Consider the following 16630-nt stretch of genomic DNA (forward strand, 5'->3'; position numbering starts at 1 on the left):
CCCAACACACACACACACACACACACACACACACACACACACACACACACACACACATTTTTCCTTTGGCTTCTCTTTACTCCGTTGCTCGTTCTTCCTATATAGAGAGCTATGTTTATCTCCTAAATTTCTCACATCTCCCAAGCTATTCCAAATCCCCATGAGCACCCCATTATTTCAATCCTTGTTTGTTCAACTTCTCCAACATCTCCTGTGATAGATCTGTCCCCAAACTGTTACCTTCCCTGACTGCCTGAGTTTTGCCAGTCTCCTACCATAGCCAATGTGTTGTATAAGTAATTTTTCAGATACGTCTCCCTCCCTGGTCCCTGGGAGAGAACCTCTAAATCTTTGGAATTTCCTGAGTGATAGGAGTGTTTGTTACTCACACTGGGCCCCTTGGACCAAACCTGAGTTTGTGCTAATGAGATGAGTCAGGATAGGGCCAGCCATACCAGGAACCCCAACAAGGGTGGGGCTTTGAACCACTTGATATCAGCCCAATCTCTAGGGGAAGGAAGAGAGTTGGAGACTGAGTTCGATATGTGGCCAATGATTGAGTTAGTCACACTTACATAATGAAACCCCAATAAAAACTCTGGTCACCAAGCTCAGGTGAGCTTCCTGATGGGTGATATGCATCTATGTGCCAAGACATCCATGGGATGCTTCCCGAGGACACTGAAGCTTGGTATTTGAGACAGCCCCAGTATTCTCTGGTGCTACCATCTCCCAAGATGGTTTCCTCCAATATTCAGGATTCCTGCCATTAACTCTTTCTTCTCCATGCCTCTCTTATTTGACAGCTTTAACTCCTCCTATCTTACTGTGTTTCTCAGAAAGTTCTCCCAAACCCTCATTTCTTTCCAGTTGTTCTATTTCATCCCACACTGTAGATTTTCCTTCTACCAAAGAAGGGTGCTCCCTTGCACCTGTGGGTCTGCTTGCCATGGATCATCGCCTAAAATGCATAATCTCACTGAGTCACCTTGCCCTCATTGTGAATTTCAGATTATCTAGGTCCCCATAGCACTATCTTCCTTCTTCCCCTTTTCCTCCCTCAATATCTTTGCCTTGTTTCTTGCTTTAAGACACAAGCTCAGGGTTCACTTTGTCTTCTTTTTTTTCCTACATGAAAAGTAACTTACACTTGGGGCGCTTGGGTGGCTCAGTGGGTTAAGTGTCTGCCTTCGGCTCAGGTCATGATCTCAGGGTTCTGGATCGAGCCCTGCCCGCATCCAGTTCTATGCACAGAGGGGAGCCTGCTTCCCCCTCTCTCTTTCTGCCTGCCTCTCTGCCTAATTGTGATCTCTCTCTGTCAAATAAATAAATAAAATCTTTAAAAAAAAACCCCACATCCTCATTTAAAAAAAAACTTACACTTATTTTTCAAAGGTAAGAAGTGTGGCTGAATAATCACAACCCCATTAAAAAAGGGTATCATTGGACAGTGAACAGTAAGACCAATTGGGATGACCACAAACACCATGAAGATAAAGACTTTTATCTTTATTATGTTTCCTCAAGAGACACATTGCAGTGTCCTCTTTAATAACCTAAAATAACATAAAACAACTTACAAACGTGTCATCAAGGCAAGTAAAAAAATTACAACAGATTCCCACAATTTAATAATGAAGACTAAATGTCAAATAAACATTTACAGTAATAACAACTTGAGGGAACCACCTACCTGATTATAAGTGTAATTGATATATAACTATAGTAAAAACACAAAAACCTATCCTGAATATGTCAACAAAATTTTATCTACAGGTGTAATCTCATCACAAAACTTTGTAGGAACAACATGTTTTGAAAACTATGACTATTTCAGAACTTTTAAAAATAAATACATAAATATAAAATATAAAAATAAATAAAATAATTCTAAAGGCAACATTTTCAAAATATACCAATGAAATTCATGGCATAATATTAGGCTATTATAATCCTTTGTCTCTCGTTTTATATTTTTGAAGTAATCTCCTCCTCGTCTGTGTCCCAATGTGTAAAAAACAGGATCTCCAACTCCTACCTCAAGGGAGATTTGAATTAAAAAAATCTGAAATATTTGGTGCTTCCCCAGGAAGGGGTGGAACCTGAAAAAAAGCCTGGTTTCTTATTGTCCTTCTCTGGACTCCTACAGGTACTCCCAGCTCCTCGGAGTACAATATGAGAACCCCCTTCAGCTAATTCTAGAAGGTCCTGGGTTCTTCTAGATTATCTGCACAAGAGACTCCTCTCTTCCTTCCTCATGCCTGTCGTTAGTGTCTGGATTGACTTCCTGCTGAAAACCTGCATCTCCCCTGGGCTCAGGGATCTGAAATTGAGAGAAAGAGAGGAAGTCAGATCGCAAGGAGGCAACTCTCCAGACATCTTGGTCAGTTCTAACAGGAGTTTAGACTAATTCATAAATCCAACTTTATCTCTAATCTTTCATTCTAAACCCCAATTCATTTTCAGTTATGACTCTTGGACTTTGGTGACCCTGACCCCCAAAATTTCTTCATATGCCTAAGATCAGACCCAGTTATCTGCTTGATAGCTAGGACTCTAGGTCATTCTGCTCAGGGAGTAAAGCAAACTTGAGGGTTGCCTGGGTGACTCAGTCGGTTGAGCGTCTGCCTTCGGCTCAGGTACCCGGGATTGAGTCCCGCATCAGGCTCCTTGCTCAAATGAGGAGCCTCCTTCTCCCTCTGCCTGCTACTCCCCTGCCTGTGTTCTCTCTCTGTCTTTGACAAACAATTAAAATCTTTAAAAATAAAACAACAACAACAACAACAAAAGAAACAAACAAACAATCTTCAGAGAATGTTGCTTTAGACCTGAAACTCACCTTGGTCCTTTTGCGCTACTTAAAGTCTGAACAAATAACCATACCACAAACATCAACATCATGATCCATGAGACCACATAATCCTCCATTCTAACCCTAGATCCTAATGTTTAACCATAACACCTAGTCCTAAATTTGGTCAGTGCTACATGGTCTGAATGTTTGTCTCTCCACCTCCCTCAAATTTGTACATTGAGATCCTAACCCACAAGGTAATGGTGCTATGAGATGGGGTCTTTGGGATGATTGGGCCATGGGTGGGGCCCTCAAGAATGGCAGAAGTGCTCTGATAAAAGAGACCCCAGTGACCTAACTCAGAACCCACTTAGTCTGCAACCCAGAAAAGGGTCTGGCACCCTGCTCTCAGACTTCCAGCCTCCAAACCATGAGAAATAAATGTCTATTGCTCAAAGCCATGTAGTACTTCACTGTGGGAGCCCGAATGGACTGAGAACTAGTTCACACGATTTAAACCAAATCTTTACTTAATCCTCTGCCCAAATCTATAATTCTATGTGCTGATCACAATAAGCTATGCTGAAACTAGTATTTCTTTTTTTTTTTAAGATTTTATTTATTTATTTGACAGACAGATCACAAGTAGGCAGAGAGGCAGGCAGAGAGAGGTGGAGAAGCGGGCTCCCTGCTGAGCCGAGAGCCCGATGTGGGGCTCGATCCCAGGGCCCTGGGATCATGACCTGAGCTTAAGGCAGAGGCCTTAACCCACTGAGCCACCCAGGTGCCCCGAAACTAGTATTTCTGAAGGTTCACTCATTCTGACAAACTCCTTGACTGTGAACCTGAGGGGAAAGATGTAATGGAACAAGATGGGAGACTGGTCCAGAAGTGGGCAGGGGACATGAAGGACTCACAGATGCCATCTGGCCATCAGCAATGTGCTCACAAGCAAATCTGGATGAAAACACAGCTAGTCCTAATTTATCTTTTATTATTGGATAGGTAGACTGTTCCATCCAATGTTCTATTGTTAGACATTTACTTTGTTGTAAATAAATCCCCAGAATTCATATCTCTGAGGGATGAAAGAGAAAGTCAAAACACAATGTAGGGGAAAAATTGGAAACTTGCTCCGTTTTCATAGAAAGTCAACATTTCCTCAGAGCTATCATCTGGGCCCAGTTGGTTTCAATGCAATTATTTCAGCCAAGTCCATGCCTCTGTGACAAACTGGTTTTCCTGAGGTCTGGCCTCCCACACATCTCCCTGAGTCATGGCTCTGTGGGGTTGTCAGCTTGCGGCTGGGACCTGAGTACGTGTACGGCTTCCACCTTATAGCGTGTGGAAGGCTGACGTGTGGGGCTAGGGAGATGAGCGTGGGCCCAGCAACTGGATTCCTCAGATCTCCTCATTACACAAGAAATCATTGTGCCTGGACTCATGAGGACAGAGACCTACCTTCCTTCAGGCCGATGACCTCAGGCCTCCATGGCCCTGGGAGACCTAGGGCATCAGAGTGCAGCGATCTCGCCCCCACACCCACAGATCTGGATCAAAAGCCTGGATCTGGAAGATAAGCGGCCCCATGAGAACACAACTTCCAGATGGGCCCTGCCCCCGCGCCCCCCGACCTGCTCCCTCCTGTTGTCCAGACTCTTAATTCTTTCTGGTCCCTAATCCCCATGTCCCTCCCTGTACCCCTCTCTCTCCCATTGGGCCCCACACCCCAAATCCCTCCAGCCCACCCACCTCTTCACACTCTTCTCGAGACACCCTGGTCTTCCAGTCCATGGATCGTATGAATTGGAATCTCAGTTTGTGGAACAAGGGACGCTGGGACCGGTTCTTCCCATAGAGGAATGAAAAGATGGCCTGTTTGGGGGCCTGGTTATCCTCTTCCATATCATTGGCCAGGTAGCTGGAGAGAGACATCAGGTTGCTGGTCAGGAGCAGGATGGGAAGGATGCCCCTCCCCAATCTGAGCTCAGCTTCCCAGAAAGGACACAGGTTGCTCATTACCCGGTGTTACAGAGTGCCACTCAGTCATCAAGAAGGCATGGCTGGGCGGAGACTTCTCCCAGCTTGAGGATGGAGAGGGAACTCAACGGGAAGCCTGAGAGCATGTCCTGCCGGAGGGGAGGGGTTCCCCAAACCCACACCCGCCCCTTCCCTTCAGCTAGTTTGTGCACAAACCTGTCTCCCCGTAGAGCAAGGCCATATCCATATCCCACAGGCAGGAGCTGACCCTGTTCTATTCTGTAACCATGACTTTCCTACCAAATGACTAATACAGGACTGGGTTCACGTGGGTGCATTAATTCAACACGCACTTCTTGAATCTCTCTCCCCATTGCCTCATGTCCTTGGTCCATAAGGTGCACTTTATATGTATTTGTTGAATCAATAAATGATGCTTTTTCTCATGTTCAAGTGCAATACTGCTCACCTCCTAGCCCCAACATAACTTAAACCTATGCAAAACAGAAGCAATTGTGTGCAGTGTCTTTGAGAGTGTGGTAATGTCTTGACAAGTCCTGCAGGCATGTGGGGAAGGGGACCGAGGGGTGGGGCGGTGAGTAGATAGGAAATAACCATAGTCCAAAATATCCATGACACTCAGATTTTAACAGAAGTGCTACTGCGGTGCGGAAGTCAGGGAGGTCGGCGGGGCGGGGAAGGGGGGAGCATCTGAAGATTTGGGAGTTGAAGTTGACCTTGAGGACAAGTCATTTTCTTCAGGTATATGTGCAAAATTACCTAGACAGAAAACGCAGTATAGGAACAGAGGGAAGGGTCCTTAGATGGATGAAATACCAAGGGGATGAACAAGTTGGACGAAGACGAAAGGGTTGGATACAAGCTCGGAAGACTGGCCTTGACCCAGAGCGCCACTAGCCCTGGAGAGTGAAGGAGGAGACCAGAGCTTTGAAGGACTTCATGCACATAGTGCCCACAGGCTTGGGGACAGTCTTGTAAGAAACACCCACGGAAGCATTCACAACAGATCTGTGCTATGTCTTGGGGGTCTGAATTGAGGCATTTGTGCTGGGAATGCGGAGGAGGAAAACAATTATGCTTGGTGTCGCCATGGGAAGGAGACAGATGGAGGATCAGGACCGGCTGCTTCGCTAGTCTGTTTGCTCAGGGCAGGGCTGTGTCCGTTCCTTCCTTCCGTCCTCTTAGAAGAGTCTTCTGTTTGCTTCTCCTAGCTGATGTTAGGGTTGTTTGTATTTACAAAGAACAGTCTAAAAAAACACTATTACTATAATCCTTTCGTTTTTATACACAGGGTCAACAGTTTTTAAAAAAATAGTTTAGGGGCGCCTGGGTGGCTCAGTGGGTTAAGCCTCTGCCTTCGGCTCAGGTCATGGTCCCAGGGTCCTGGGATCGAGCCCCACGTCGGGCTCTCTGCTCCACAGGGAGCCTGCTTCCTCCCTCTCTGCCTGCCTCTCTGCCTACTTGTGATCTCTCTTTCTGTCAAATAAATAAATAAAATCTTTTAAAAAATTAAAAATAGTTTAATAAACAGTTACAAACAGGTTAAAAAAAAGTAGATGAAAGGTTAGGGTCCCACTTCTCCCCTCCATCCTCCCAGGTAGCGAATGCTACTGAGGGATGAGACAAAAATACTCACAGGGCTATGAAGAAGTGGATTCGCTGGTACTGCCAGGAGAAGAGGCCAGCACGGCCGAAGTAAGCTATGACCATAGACAGGAGATACTGGCGGAAAGAGGAGACACAGTGTAAGAGAGAGGTCACATCCTGGGCGAGGAAGACCAGTGGGGGAAGGGGACAGGAGGCTGGAGCAGGTGCTCCTGCTTTGACGGGCTGGGTGAATTTGCTTATTTGGTGTCACAAGGTTGGTTGCAAACCAAAGAAGTCAAGAGAGGAGTTTATGGTGCTCCCAGGATAGCAAGCTGTGCTGGTTTGAGGACTTGCTTCAGGACAGCCGGCCTCTGCAGGGTCTCTGAGAAGCTGGAGCCAAGGGGAGCCCCACCCAAGAGCTGAGAGGAGAAGGGACTTAAGGTGGCAACAGCCAGAGGGGCACGCCTGGGACTCAGGTCCCAGAGGATCTGCAGGAAACCACGAGGTCCCCAACGGGAAGTGTTGGCAGGATGAGGTTGGGGACTGGGTTTCGGAGGTGTCGCCCTGCCCCAGGACAGATGTTGGAACAAGAACACATCTGAGTGGAGAACAATGATACCTTGTCGGATACTCTCAGATTTTTGTCCCAGGCCAGAAATCTTTGAATGACAGGATCCTCTGTGAAAAGAGGGCATAGGTCAGGTTGGCAAGCAGAATGGGGTTACTTTGGGAGCATTCCAGGGCAAAGAGGAGAATGATGCCTCTCCTGGGGAAGTTTCAGGATGTGGCCAACGGTGAGGCTGATGGGCAGAAGGGAGCAAAGACCAGTCACCGGCCAGGAAAAGTTGGTGGCTTCCGGCGTGGGGAGGCTGAGAGAGAGCACACCTGTAAGATTGGATGGGAAGTCAACGGGGATGCTTTCTCATCATGCATGGACATGCTACTGCGGAGACCACAGTCGTTCCCTGTCATTTTCTCATCCCACCGTGACATCAGGGTATAAAGATGGCATGTCATTCCCACACCCCCTGCCCAACTCCACACACACAGCCAAAGACATTTAGAGTCAAAAGGCCAATAAGGGGCACCTGGGTGGCTCGATGGGTTAAAGCCTCTGCCTTCGGCTCAGGTCATGATCCCAGGGTCCTGGGATCGAGCCCCACATCGGGCTCTCTCCTCAGTGGGGAGCCTGCTTCCCCCCCTCTTTCTCTGTCTGCCTCTGCCTGCCTGTGATCTCTCTCTGTCAAATAAATAAATAAAATATTTAAAAAACACAAAACCAAAAGGCCAATAAGAACTAAGACATCTCAGGAGTGTAACTGAAACCAAGCTTTCTCATCCCAAGTGCAGACCTTTCTCCAAGTCTCACCTAATCCTCTATCATTTTTATGTGTCCCCAGTGAGGGATCATTATGGAGTCCTCCAAGGATGGAGAGCTCACCAACCTTCAGAGAATTCTTTTCCACTGGAAAAACGTAAGCATTGGAAGCTTCTTGAGTTTAAAGAGAAAAGGGAAGAGGGTTGAAGGGTCTCTTCTTACCAAGCAACCTTTTGAAGACCTCATGGTGCTCAGGGAGCACTGAAGACACCCGTTGTCTCTTCAACTTCATCTTGAGGCCACACAGTGTCTCCACGACCCAGATGTCCTTAGCGCCAGGGGCTGTCTCCTCATCTGACTCATCCCTTCCTCTCTTCCTTGTGGGGGACTCAGGCAGGGGGCAGGGGTCTACCCAGGGGGCTGAGTGAAGACACCAGGCTACAGTATAAGGCTTTTGTCTTTGGAATTCAGCCACCCCTTCTCCCCCTCCAAAAACCCAAACTTCCCCTTCATTCTCTCCAGCCTTACTGACAACTGACATCCCCCCAACCATGTTTCCATCTTTCTCCTTTGTTGATACACATCTGTCCCCATTCATCTTTGGCACTGTTTCACCAACCCCATCCTCAAAATTTCATTGTAGATAACTTCTCCCATGGGAATAATGGCATAATTTCCTCTCTTCCTTTACCTCATCTTTGGATCTCATCTCCTAACCCTCTTTCCCTGCTTCCTGGGTTTTCCTTCCATGGTTATAGTTTTGTCCCAAACTCCTGTACTTTCCTTCTCCAATCCCCGGCTTTCTGGATCTCTCCTGTCACACACACCCTACTCAGACACTCCTTCCTGACTTTTGTACCCATTCCTCCTTACTAGCCAAGCCTCTCAAGTCCCTTCCTCCTCCTCCTTTCTCACCTGATGGTCCCGGGCTTTCTTCATCCACCACATCGAAGGGGTACCCTGAGGAGCTAGGCTGGGGGCTCTGGTCCTCAGACTGGGAACACGGTTGATGATCGGCCATGATTTCTCCCAAGATCTTTCAGTCCTTCCAGAAAACTTGGACCCTGTTCTGCGCAAACTCCTCTTCTAAATTCCGACTGAACACAAGCCCGTGATCCCTTCTCCAAGCTGGGGCAAAGCCAGGAGTGGAGAAAAGGTCTGTGAAGATGCTGTTGTCCACCTCCACTGCCAAGCACCACGGAATCTGGTCCTTCCAATCAGGAAGGTCAGAAGCCTCTGATGTCACGGGTCATTCCAGCCTGGCAACCAGTTTGAAGGGAAACATGTAACTGCCAGACTGATGTCCAGTTTTGGATCCCAAGGTAAAGGCTGTTTCCAGCCACCGACCCAGCCTCGGACCATCCTCCAAAACTGTCCCCGAGGAGTGTGGATCGCTCTACTCCTCTCCAGCAGATGCCCGGCTCTCTCCGCTCTTGGCACATATGGGGCTCTCTCCATCCTTCCTATTCCTAATTCAGGGCACAGTCTGGCGGGAGAAGGAGGAAAGAGACAAGGGAATTTGGGATGAGCCGAAAGGTAAGAACTTACAAGACGGACATAAGTATGTCAAGAAGGTACATGGACTTGTTGGAATTAAAAGTTAGTTTAAGGGACGCCTGGGTGGCTCAGTTGGTTAAGCGGCTGCCTTCGGCTCAGGTCATGATCCAGCATCCTGGGATCGAGTCCCACATCGGGCTCCTTGCTCAGCGGGGAGCCTGCTTCTCCCTCTGCCTCTGCCTGCCACTCTGTCTGCCTGTACTCCCTCGATCCCTCTCCCTCTCTCTCTGACAAATAAATAAATAAAATTTTTTAAAAAGTTAGTTTAAATCGCTTGATTTGGCAGACTTCTTCCGCTCCATGTTTTACTGACATTGTGTTGGGGGTGGGGTTCGGTGGGGGGGAGCACTCACGCTCTCCTCTCAGGCATCTCTGAGCCCAAGAGACATTTTGGGAACCTGAACCCGTAGATAACTGTACCTATGTTCTCACACACTTCAGACAGTGTCTACAACTTCAGAAGTCCCTGGACCACCCAAAACCTGCCCCTTGATTGCAATTAATCAGCTCTAGTCTGCATCTGAAATTTGTAAGCCCGTGTATCACTCTCGACCCAGAAACTTCATGACCACTTGTGTATCCTATGAACAAAACGTCACATGCACAAAAAGGCTAGATGGAAAAATCTCCCATTCAAGGCAGAATCTGTTTAACCAAGAAGGCGGGAAGCATGTGGTAGCACAGACGCTATCACGGAAGTACTGGCCAGCTGTCCATTAACATCAGAGGAAGCTTCTTCCCAACCTCCTACCTCCTACCTCTTCTTCTCACCTGTGCATCTGAATCTTGCTCGCTCTTTCTTTTTGTGTTAAAATAACAGGACAGAAAATTTACCATTTTAACCATTTTTGAGGGTATGATTTGGTAGCAGTGTGCACATTTGGGTCTCTGTGCTACCATCAGCACCATCCTTCTCCAGAACTTTTCGTCTTCCCTGAAACTGAAACTCTGCACCCACTGAAGGATAACTCCCTGTTCTTGCCTCCCCCAGCCCCTGGCAACCACCATTCTACTTTCTGTCTCTAGAGATTTGGCTATTTCAGATACCTCCTATCAGTAGAATCATGCAGTATTTTATGCATATGTTTCTGATTTATTTCATTCAGCAAAATGTCTTCAAAGCTCATCTGTGTTATAGGATGCGACAGAATTCCTTCCTTTTTAAAGATGAATAATATCCATTCTGTGTGTGTGTATGTTTGCATTTTTACATATTCCTTTCACAATCATATAATAACATAGTAATACATACATACCATTTTTAGTTTATCCATCCATCTGTTGATGGATGCCAGTGTTGTGTCCACATTTTGGCTAAGCCTTGCTTTCAATCTATTGTTTGAACTTGGATGAGAAACACATCTTTAATTCGGGATGTGCCTCAAGTTTTATTTTGCATTTTGATCGCTTACATATAGCTAAGGAGCCCAGTCCAAGCATAAATAAAGTCAAACTAGTTCACCCAGAAAACAATATGGAGGTTTCTCCAAAGATTTTAAAAAACCAAACGAACAAACCCAAAAAACAGAAGTACCATATAATCTGGCACTCCTACTGCTGGGTATACAACCAAAGGAAATGAAAACAGGATATTAAAGAGATATCTGCCCTCCTGTGTTCATTGCAGCATTACTCACAATAGCCAAGATAGGAAAACAACCCAGGTGTCCGTCAACGGAGGCGTGCATAAAGAAGATGTGAGGTACATACACGGGGAGCTGTAGATTGATATTTGTATAGAGGTGAGAAAGAAGGAAATCCTGCCATTCGTGACAACATGGATGGACCTTGAGGGCATTATGTGGAATGAAATAAGTCTGACAGAGAAAGACAAATACTGCGTGGTAACATTTATATGGGAAATCTTAAAAAAAAACAACAACAAAAAGTCAAACTCAGAGAAACAGAAGGTTAAAAAAAAAAAAAGGAGGTTGCCAGGGGTGGGGAAGGTGGAGGAACTAGGGAGAGGCTGGTAAAAAGAAGAAAGCTTTTCAGTGAGAAGATGAATGAAGTCTACAGATCTCATACCAGACACAGTAAGTGCACACAACACAGCATATAAATGAAATTTGCCAGGGGAGTAGAACTGACATGTTCTACCCCCAAAAAAGGTCAGTAAGTGAGGTCATGAATGTGTTAATTAACTAGGTGGTTAGAATCCCTTCACTGTGGCTCCATATATCTCTCGCAATGATGTACACTTTAAATCTTACTGTTTTATATGTCAGTTACACGTCAATAAAACTGAAATTTTTAAAAAGTAGTTGATCCAAGGTGCAGGGACCGACTGTTACCTTTGTTTGCCATTGTTAACCTTCACATTTGGATGAGGTCTCAGAGAGCCTGCAGATGGCCTTGGGGTTCCCGCACAGCGTCCCTGGGTCCTGGACCTCCTGCGGGTCCCACACTGCCCCGTGAAGGACACGTGACTCGTGGCTGCAGAAGTTCAATCTCTAGGAAGCCCATTTGCATTCAGATTTCCATTCCTGATGTTTTCAGCCATCAGACCTGATGGGACCCACCCATAACAAAACAGAAGTCTGGGATTTTGGTTTTTTATTTATTTATTTTTAAGATTTTATTTATTTATTTGACAGAGATCACAAGTAGGCAGAGAGGCAGGCACAGAGAGAGGGGTGAGGAGGCAGGCTCCCCACCAAGCAGAGAGCCCGATGTGGGGCTTGATCCCAGGATCCTGAGACCATGACCCGAGCTGAAGGCAGAGGCTTTAACCCACTGAGCCACCTAGGCAACCCTGGGATTTGTTTTTTAGAATAAGGGATGTGATGCGTTAAAGACTGAAGCAAGACCCCAGGATTCACCTCAGCTGCTCTGATTCAAGTCCTCTGACCTGTTCACTATGTCCCCTTCTCCATCTGCTCAGACTCCTGTTGGTAGACAATCTGGAGAACATAAACCAGTAGTTATAATATGCTTGTCTAAAAGATAGGGGGGTGAGAATGGGAAAGTAATGGTTTTGTTACAAACCAGCACATGCCCTTGTGCAAATCCTCCTGCCTTCAGGATCCCATCTCTTTAACCTATAAAATAAAATACTTAGATAAGATGATCTGTAAGCGTTCTGCCCATGTTAACATAACCAAGGCAGTGAGGAAGCAAATTGGACAAGACCAGGGACACAAAGGCTAGGGATTAAATTGTGTGCTCCTGTCCAACCCCCCTTCTCCCCCTCCCATTCATATGTTGAAGTCCTAACCCTGGTACCTCAGAATGTGATATATATATATATATATATATATATATAGAGAGAGAGAGAGAGAGAGAGAGAGAGAGAGAGTCTTTACAGAGGAAAATCAAGGTAAAATGAAGCCCTTAGGGTGGATGTCATGAATTCAAGGTCATGAGCCCCAAGCTAGGCACGGCACTCAGCAGGGAGTCTGCTTCTCTCTCTCTCTCTCTCCCCCCCTCTGGCCGCCCCTTGCTTATGCACTCTCTCTCTAAAATAAATATATAACTCTAAAAAAAAAAAAGGAAAATTTGGATACAGAGACCCCCAGGTAGAGAGAAGAGAGTGTGATGATACACAGAGAGAGGGGACTGTCGTCTACAAGCCAAGGAGAGAGGATGGGACCGAGTCCCTGCACCCCCCCCCCCCAACAAGGAACTAGGTCTGCCCACACCTGGATCTCAGACTCCCAGCCTCCAAAACTTGGAGACAATGCATCTCTGTTGTTAAGGCACCTGGGTTTTCTTACTTTGTTGCAGCTTTCTTGTAAACCCATCCAACCAGTATTTTGCATAAGAGGGAATTCAGATCTGACAGTCACTTTCCTCGCACCTCTGCTGCCCCTTCCTTTAAAGCAAAACATGTCCCAAGGCTTCAAAGAAGAACCAGTTCTTTCATATAGATTAGAAACTTGAGGTTTCTTAGCCTCTGACATTTCCTCGTCACCGTGAATGTGCTAGTTTGGGGGCAAAAATGGTTGAAAGACTTTAAGAGAAGAATGATTCACAAATCTTGAGGATGGCTGCCAGTTATCTTAATAAAATTGATGTGTTAAAGAGAAACAGGAGCCAACACAGGCAATTACTTAGAAAATTAAGGGCTGGAAAGGCTTCTTCAAGTATTGTGTCAAAACAGAAGAAAAGTGGGAAGAGAAAGTGAGTGATTTGAACACAAGAAATAATGTCAAGGGTTATCTGGGGGGCTCAGATGGTTAAGCATCTGCCTTTGGCTCAGATCATAGTCCAGAGTCCTGGGATCGAGTTCCACATCAGGGCTCCCTGCTTAGCAGGGAGCCTGCTTCTCCTTTTGCCTCTGCCTCTCTCTCTCTCTGTCTCTCATGAATAAATAAATAAAAATCTTTAAAAACATTATGTCCATATGGCAGAAAATAAAAGTAAAACATTAAGTTAAAAAGCTCAGTGACAAATTGGGGGAAATATTTGTATTTAATACAAATACAAAAAGAGAAAGCTTTATATTTTAAATACTAATAAATGAAGATATCTTAATGAAGCCACATTAAAAAGTATAGCTCTGGGGCACCTGGGTAGCTCAGTCGGTTAACTGTCTGCCTTTGGCTCAGGTCTTGATCCCGGGGTTCTAGGATGGAGCCCAGCATTAGGCTCCCTGCTTAGCGGGAAGTCTGCTTCTCCCTCTCCCTCTGCTGCCCCCTGCTTGTGCTCTTTCTCTGTCAAATAAATAGATAAAAAATATATATTTTTTAAAGGTACAGATCCAGGGGCGCCTGGGTGGCTCAGTGGGTTAAAGCCCCTGCCTTCGGCTCAGGTCATGATCCCAGGGTCCTGGGATTGAACCCCATGTCAGGCTCTCTGCTCACCAGGGAGCCTGCTTCCCCCCCACCCTCTGCCTGCCTCTCTGCCTACTTGTGATCTGTCTGTCAAATAAACAAATAAATTCTTTAAAAAATAAAAAAAAGGTGCAGATCTGGTACTTCTGGCCCAGACAGAATCACAGGGTTCAGATTTGCCCTCCCCACTTAAAGAAGTTTCTAGGAGGGGGAAAAATATGAATATATGAAATGACAGGTTTTAGCCATTTGGAGAGAGGAGTGAGCCCCAAGAGCGTCCAGTTCACCACTCAGAGAGTTATCCAGGCTGAGGTATGTGGCAGGGGTCCTGGGGGCACCCAGGATGTCTCTGAGTTGCAGGGACAGAGTTGGGTGGTGAGGGGGAGGGGGGCACGACAGCCAGAGTTCACAGGCAGAGAACCAGAGTGGACAGAGAGGCGGGAGGGCGTCCCAGTCTTCAGCTGAGCAGGTCAGTGCCTGTGGGGGAGGCAAGGGCTGGAGGCCAGGACCCAGTGGACGGGGCAGGGGGTGCTCTACCTGTCTTCCCCAAGGTGCTCAACATAGCTTCCTTCCTTTACCTGCCAAAAATGGAAAAGAACACAGAAGAAATGTGCCTGGAGGTCTTCCAGTCTCAGGCCCAGGGGAAGTGTGGTCACCTCTCATGAATTCCAGCATTCTGTTGGTGAGAAGTCTGTTGGTGGGAATTCGGGCACAGACCACACTTACTAGCAGCAAGAGCTGGGCAGGACTTCCGGGCTACACAGCCACAGCCATGGCGGACAGAGCAGCTTCTGGAGAAGCACGTCTTTTGTGCGGGATTAGTTTGATGCAACAGCTCAGCGAGAGAAATCAGGAATGGGTTATGTGCCCATCATTAGCATAAATCAGTACTATTATCTTTGGAAAGAGTGTTACCTGGAGAAAACTTCCTCTGTTGATTTTGTATGTATCTAAATCTCCTGGAACCTAAATAATTTTCTTGCTCGCATTATAACAGGGGATGGTTGTTCTTAAGGGCCTGGGAGCCATCTCTTTGAAATGTAAACCTCAAGGAAGGTAGTGTCTCTCTGTCATCAGGAGAGTTAAGGGTGGGCCCTAGGCACCTAGCTCTGAGCTTTAACGACCTATTTGTCGGAAACAGGTAAGTAGTTTTCTTTTTCCTTTGGACAGAGACAACTGACACAGATGGGCACCAAGATGACAAGGTGAATTTAGGATGAACAGTGAAAAAACTTATAGCAAATGCCGCTGGCAAGTCCTATGACCCTGAAACAGGTGTATTGTTTCACCGGAGAACTTCTATGTAATGGATTGTATCTGCCGAGCTGATTGAAAAGGCGAGGTTCATTTTTCTCCTTGCTGTCCTGTTAGTAGTTCGCCTGTGACACGCAACACAGTCTGGTTTAATGGTTATTTAACAATAGAACAGGGGCACCTGGGTGGCTCAGTCAGTTAAAGTGGGGGGACTCTTGTTTTCAGCTCAGGTCCTGATCTCAGGGTTGTAGGATCGAGTCCTGCATGGGGCTCCACACTCTGCACAGAGTCGGCTGGGGATTCACTCTCTAACTCTCCCTCTGCCCCTCCCCCTGCTCTTTGTCTCTTTCTCTCTAAAATAAATCTTAAAAAACAAAACAATAGAGTGGTTGTCCTTATTTCTATAGTTGCAGAGAGGATTTCTTGGATGGCAGGAGATTTTACTTTTAATCCTCACCACCCGCTACTGGTTAAAAAGCAATTGGCTAAGAAAAGGATTACATCATCTCACCAAAAAATACTGATAAAGCATCGTCCTTATGGTCCCATTTTTGAAAAATGACATTTTAAGCTAACATACACATAATTCTCTCTGATGTGCAAGATCTCAGGTATCTGGGTTTGTTTGGTTGGTTGGTGTGTGATTTCTGATTGTTCTACAGTTTTCATGCATTCATTGTATAATCTGGACAAGCTAATTTTTCTATTTCCTTCCCCTTGCTTGGAGAAACCATGTGCCCATGGATGATAATATCTAATGTCATGACTGGATATTAATTGTAGACCAGTGTTTTAGTGAAACTTGTAAGATTTCAGTAACGTGCATACTATACACCCTTTCCTTGTCCTCTCCTGCTCGTGGGGAATCTCAGTGCCAACCCGATAGATCTCAGGGCAAGCAAAGGACAAGAAATCCAGGACGTAAACACAGCCCACTACTCGAGGTGACACCTTTCCTTGATTCCTAACAGGAGCAAAGGCAAGTGGGAAATCCGGACCCTGGTCCCGGAGGTCAATTCTCAGCGTAGCGCCTCTTAACCACCAGATAGGGTGGAGACTTTCGAGACGTACCCTAACATGTGGGCGCTTGGACTCACGGGAAACAGAGGTCGGGTATTTGCCTGGCTCCCGAGTGGGCTTCTGCAGGGGCACCGCCGCCGTCGTCCTGCGCATGTGCAGTTCGGCCTGTGTGCGTGTTCGCGCACGCGTAGTGCCGCCGCGCTTCTCTCGCTTCCTGCCCGAGCCCAGGTCACCGCTCGCCGTGGTTCCCAGGCTTTGGCCTCCGGCGGGCAAGGGTCCTGGGGCCTCCGGGGCTGCACGCTGTCCGGTCGGGCCGGCATCCAG

At 46.6% G+C, this 16630-nt stretch overlaps 1 protein-coding gene across 1 annotated transcript; it reads right to left on the minus strand.

Annotated features, from left to right (window-relative positions):
- Window positions 1–4300: 4300 nt before the first annotated feature.
- Window positions 4301–16459, minus strand: LOC111145507 (speedy protein E4-like). The gene is given in 8 exon segments (XM_022500399.1): window positions 4301–4363; window positions 4547–4715; window positions 6432–6517; window positions 7002–7060; window positions 7923–8120; window positions 8616–8781; window positions 8783–8910; window positions 16384–16459. Coding segments are annotated over 8 exon segments (945 nt in total).
- Window positions 16460–16630: the final 171 nt, after the last annotated feature.

This window comes from Enhydra lutris, unplaced genomic scaffold, assembly GCF_002288905.1.
Source record: "Enhydra lutris kenyoni isolate GAN:26980312 unplaced genomic scaffold, ASM228890v2 scaffoldscaffold13, whole genome shotgun sequence".
Classification (NCBI taxonomy): Eukaryota; Metazoa; Chordata; class Mammalia; order Carnivora; family Mustelidae; genus Enhydra; species Enhydra lutris.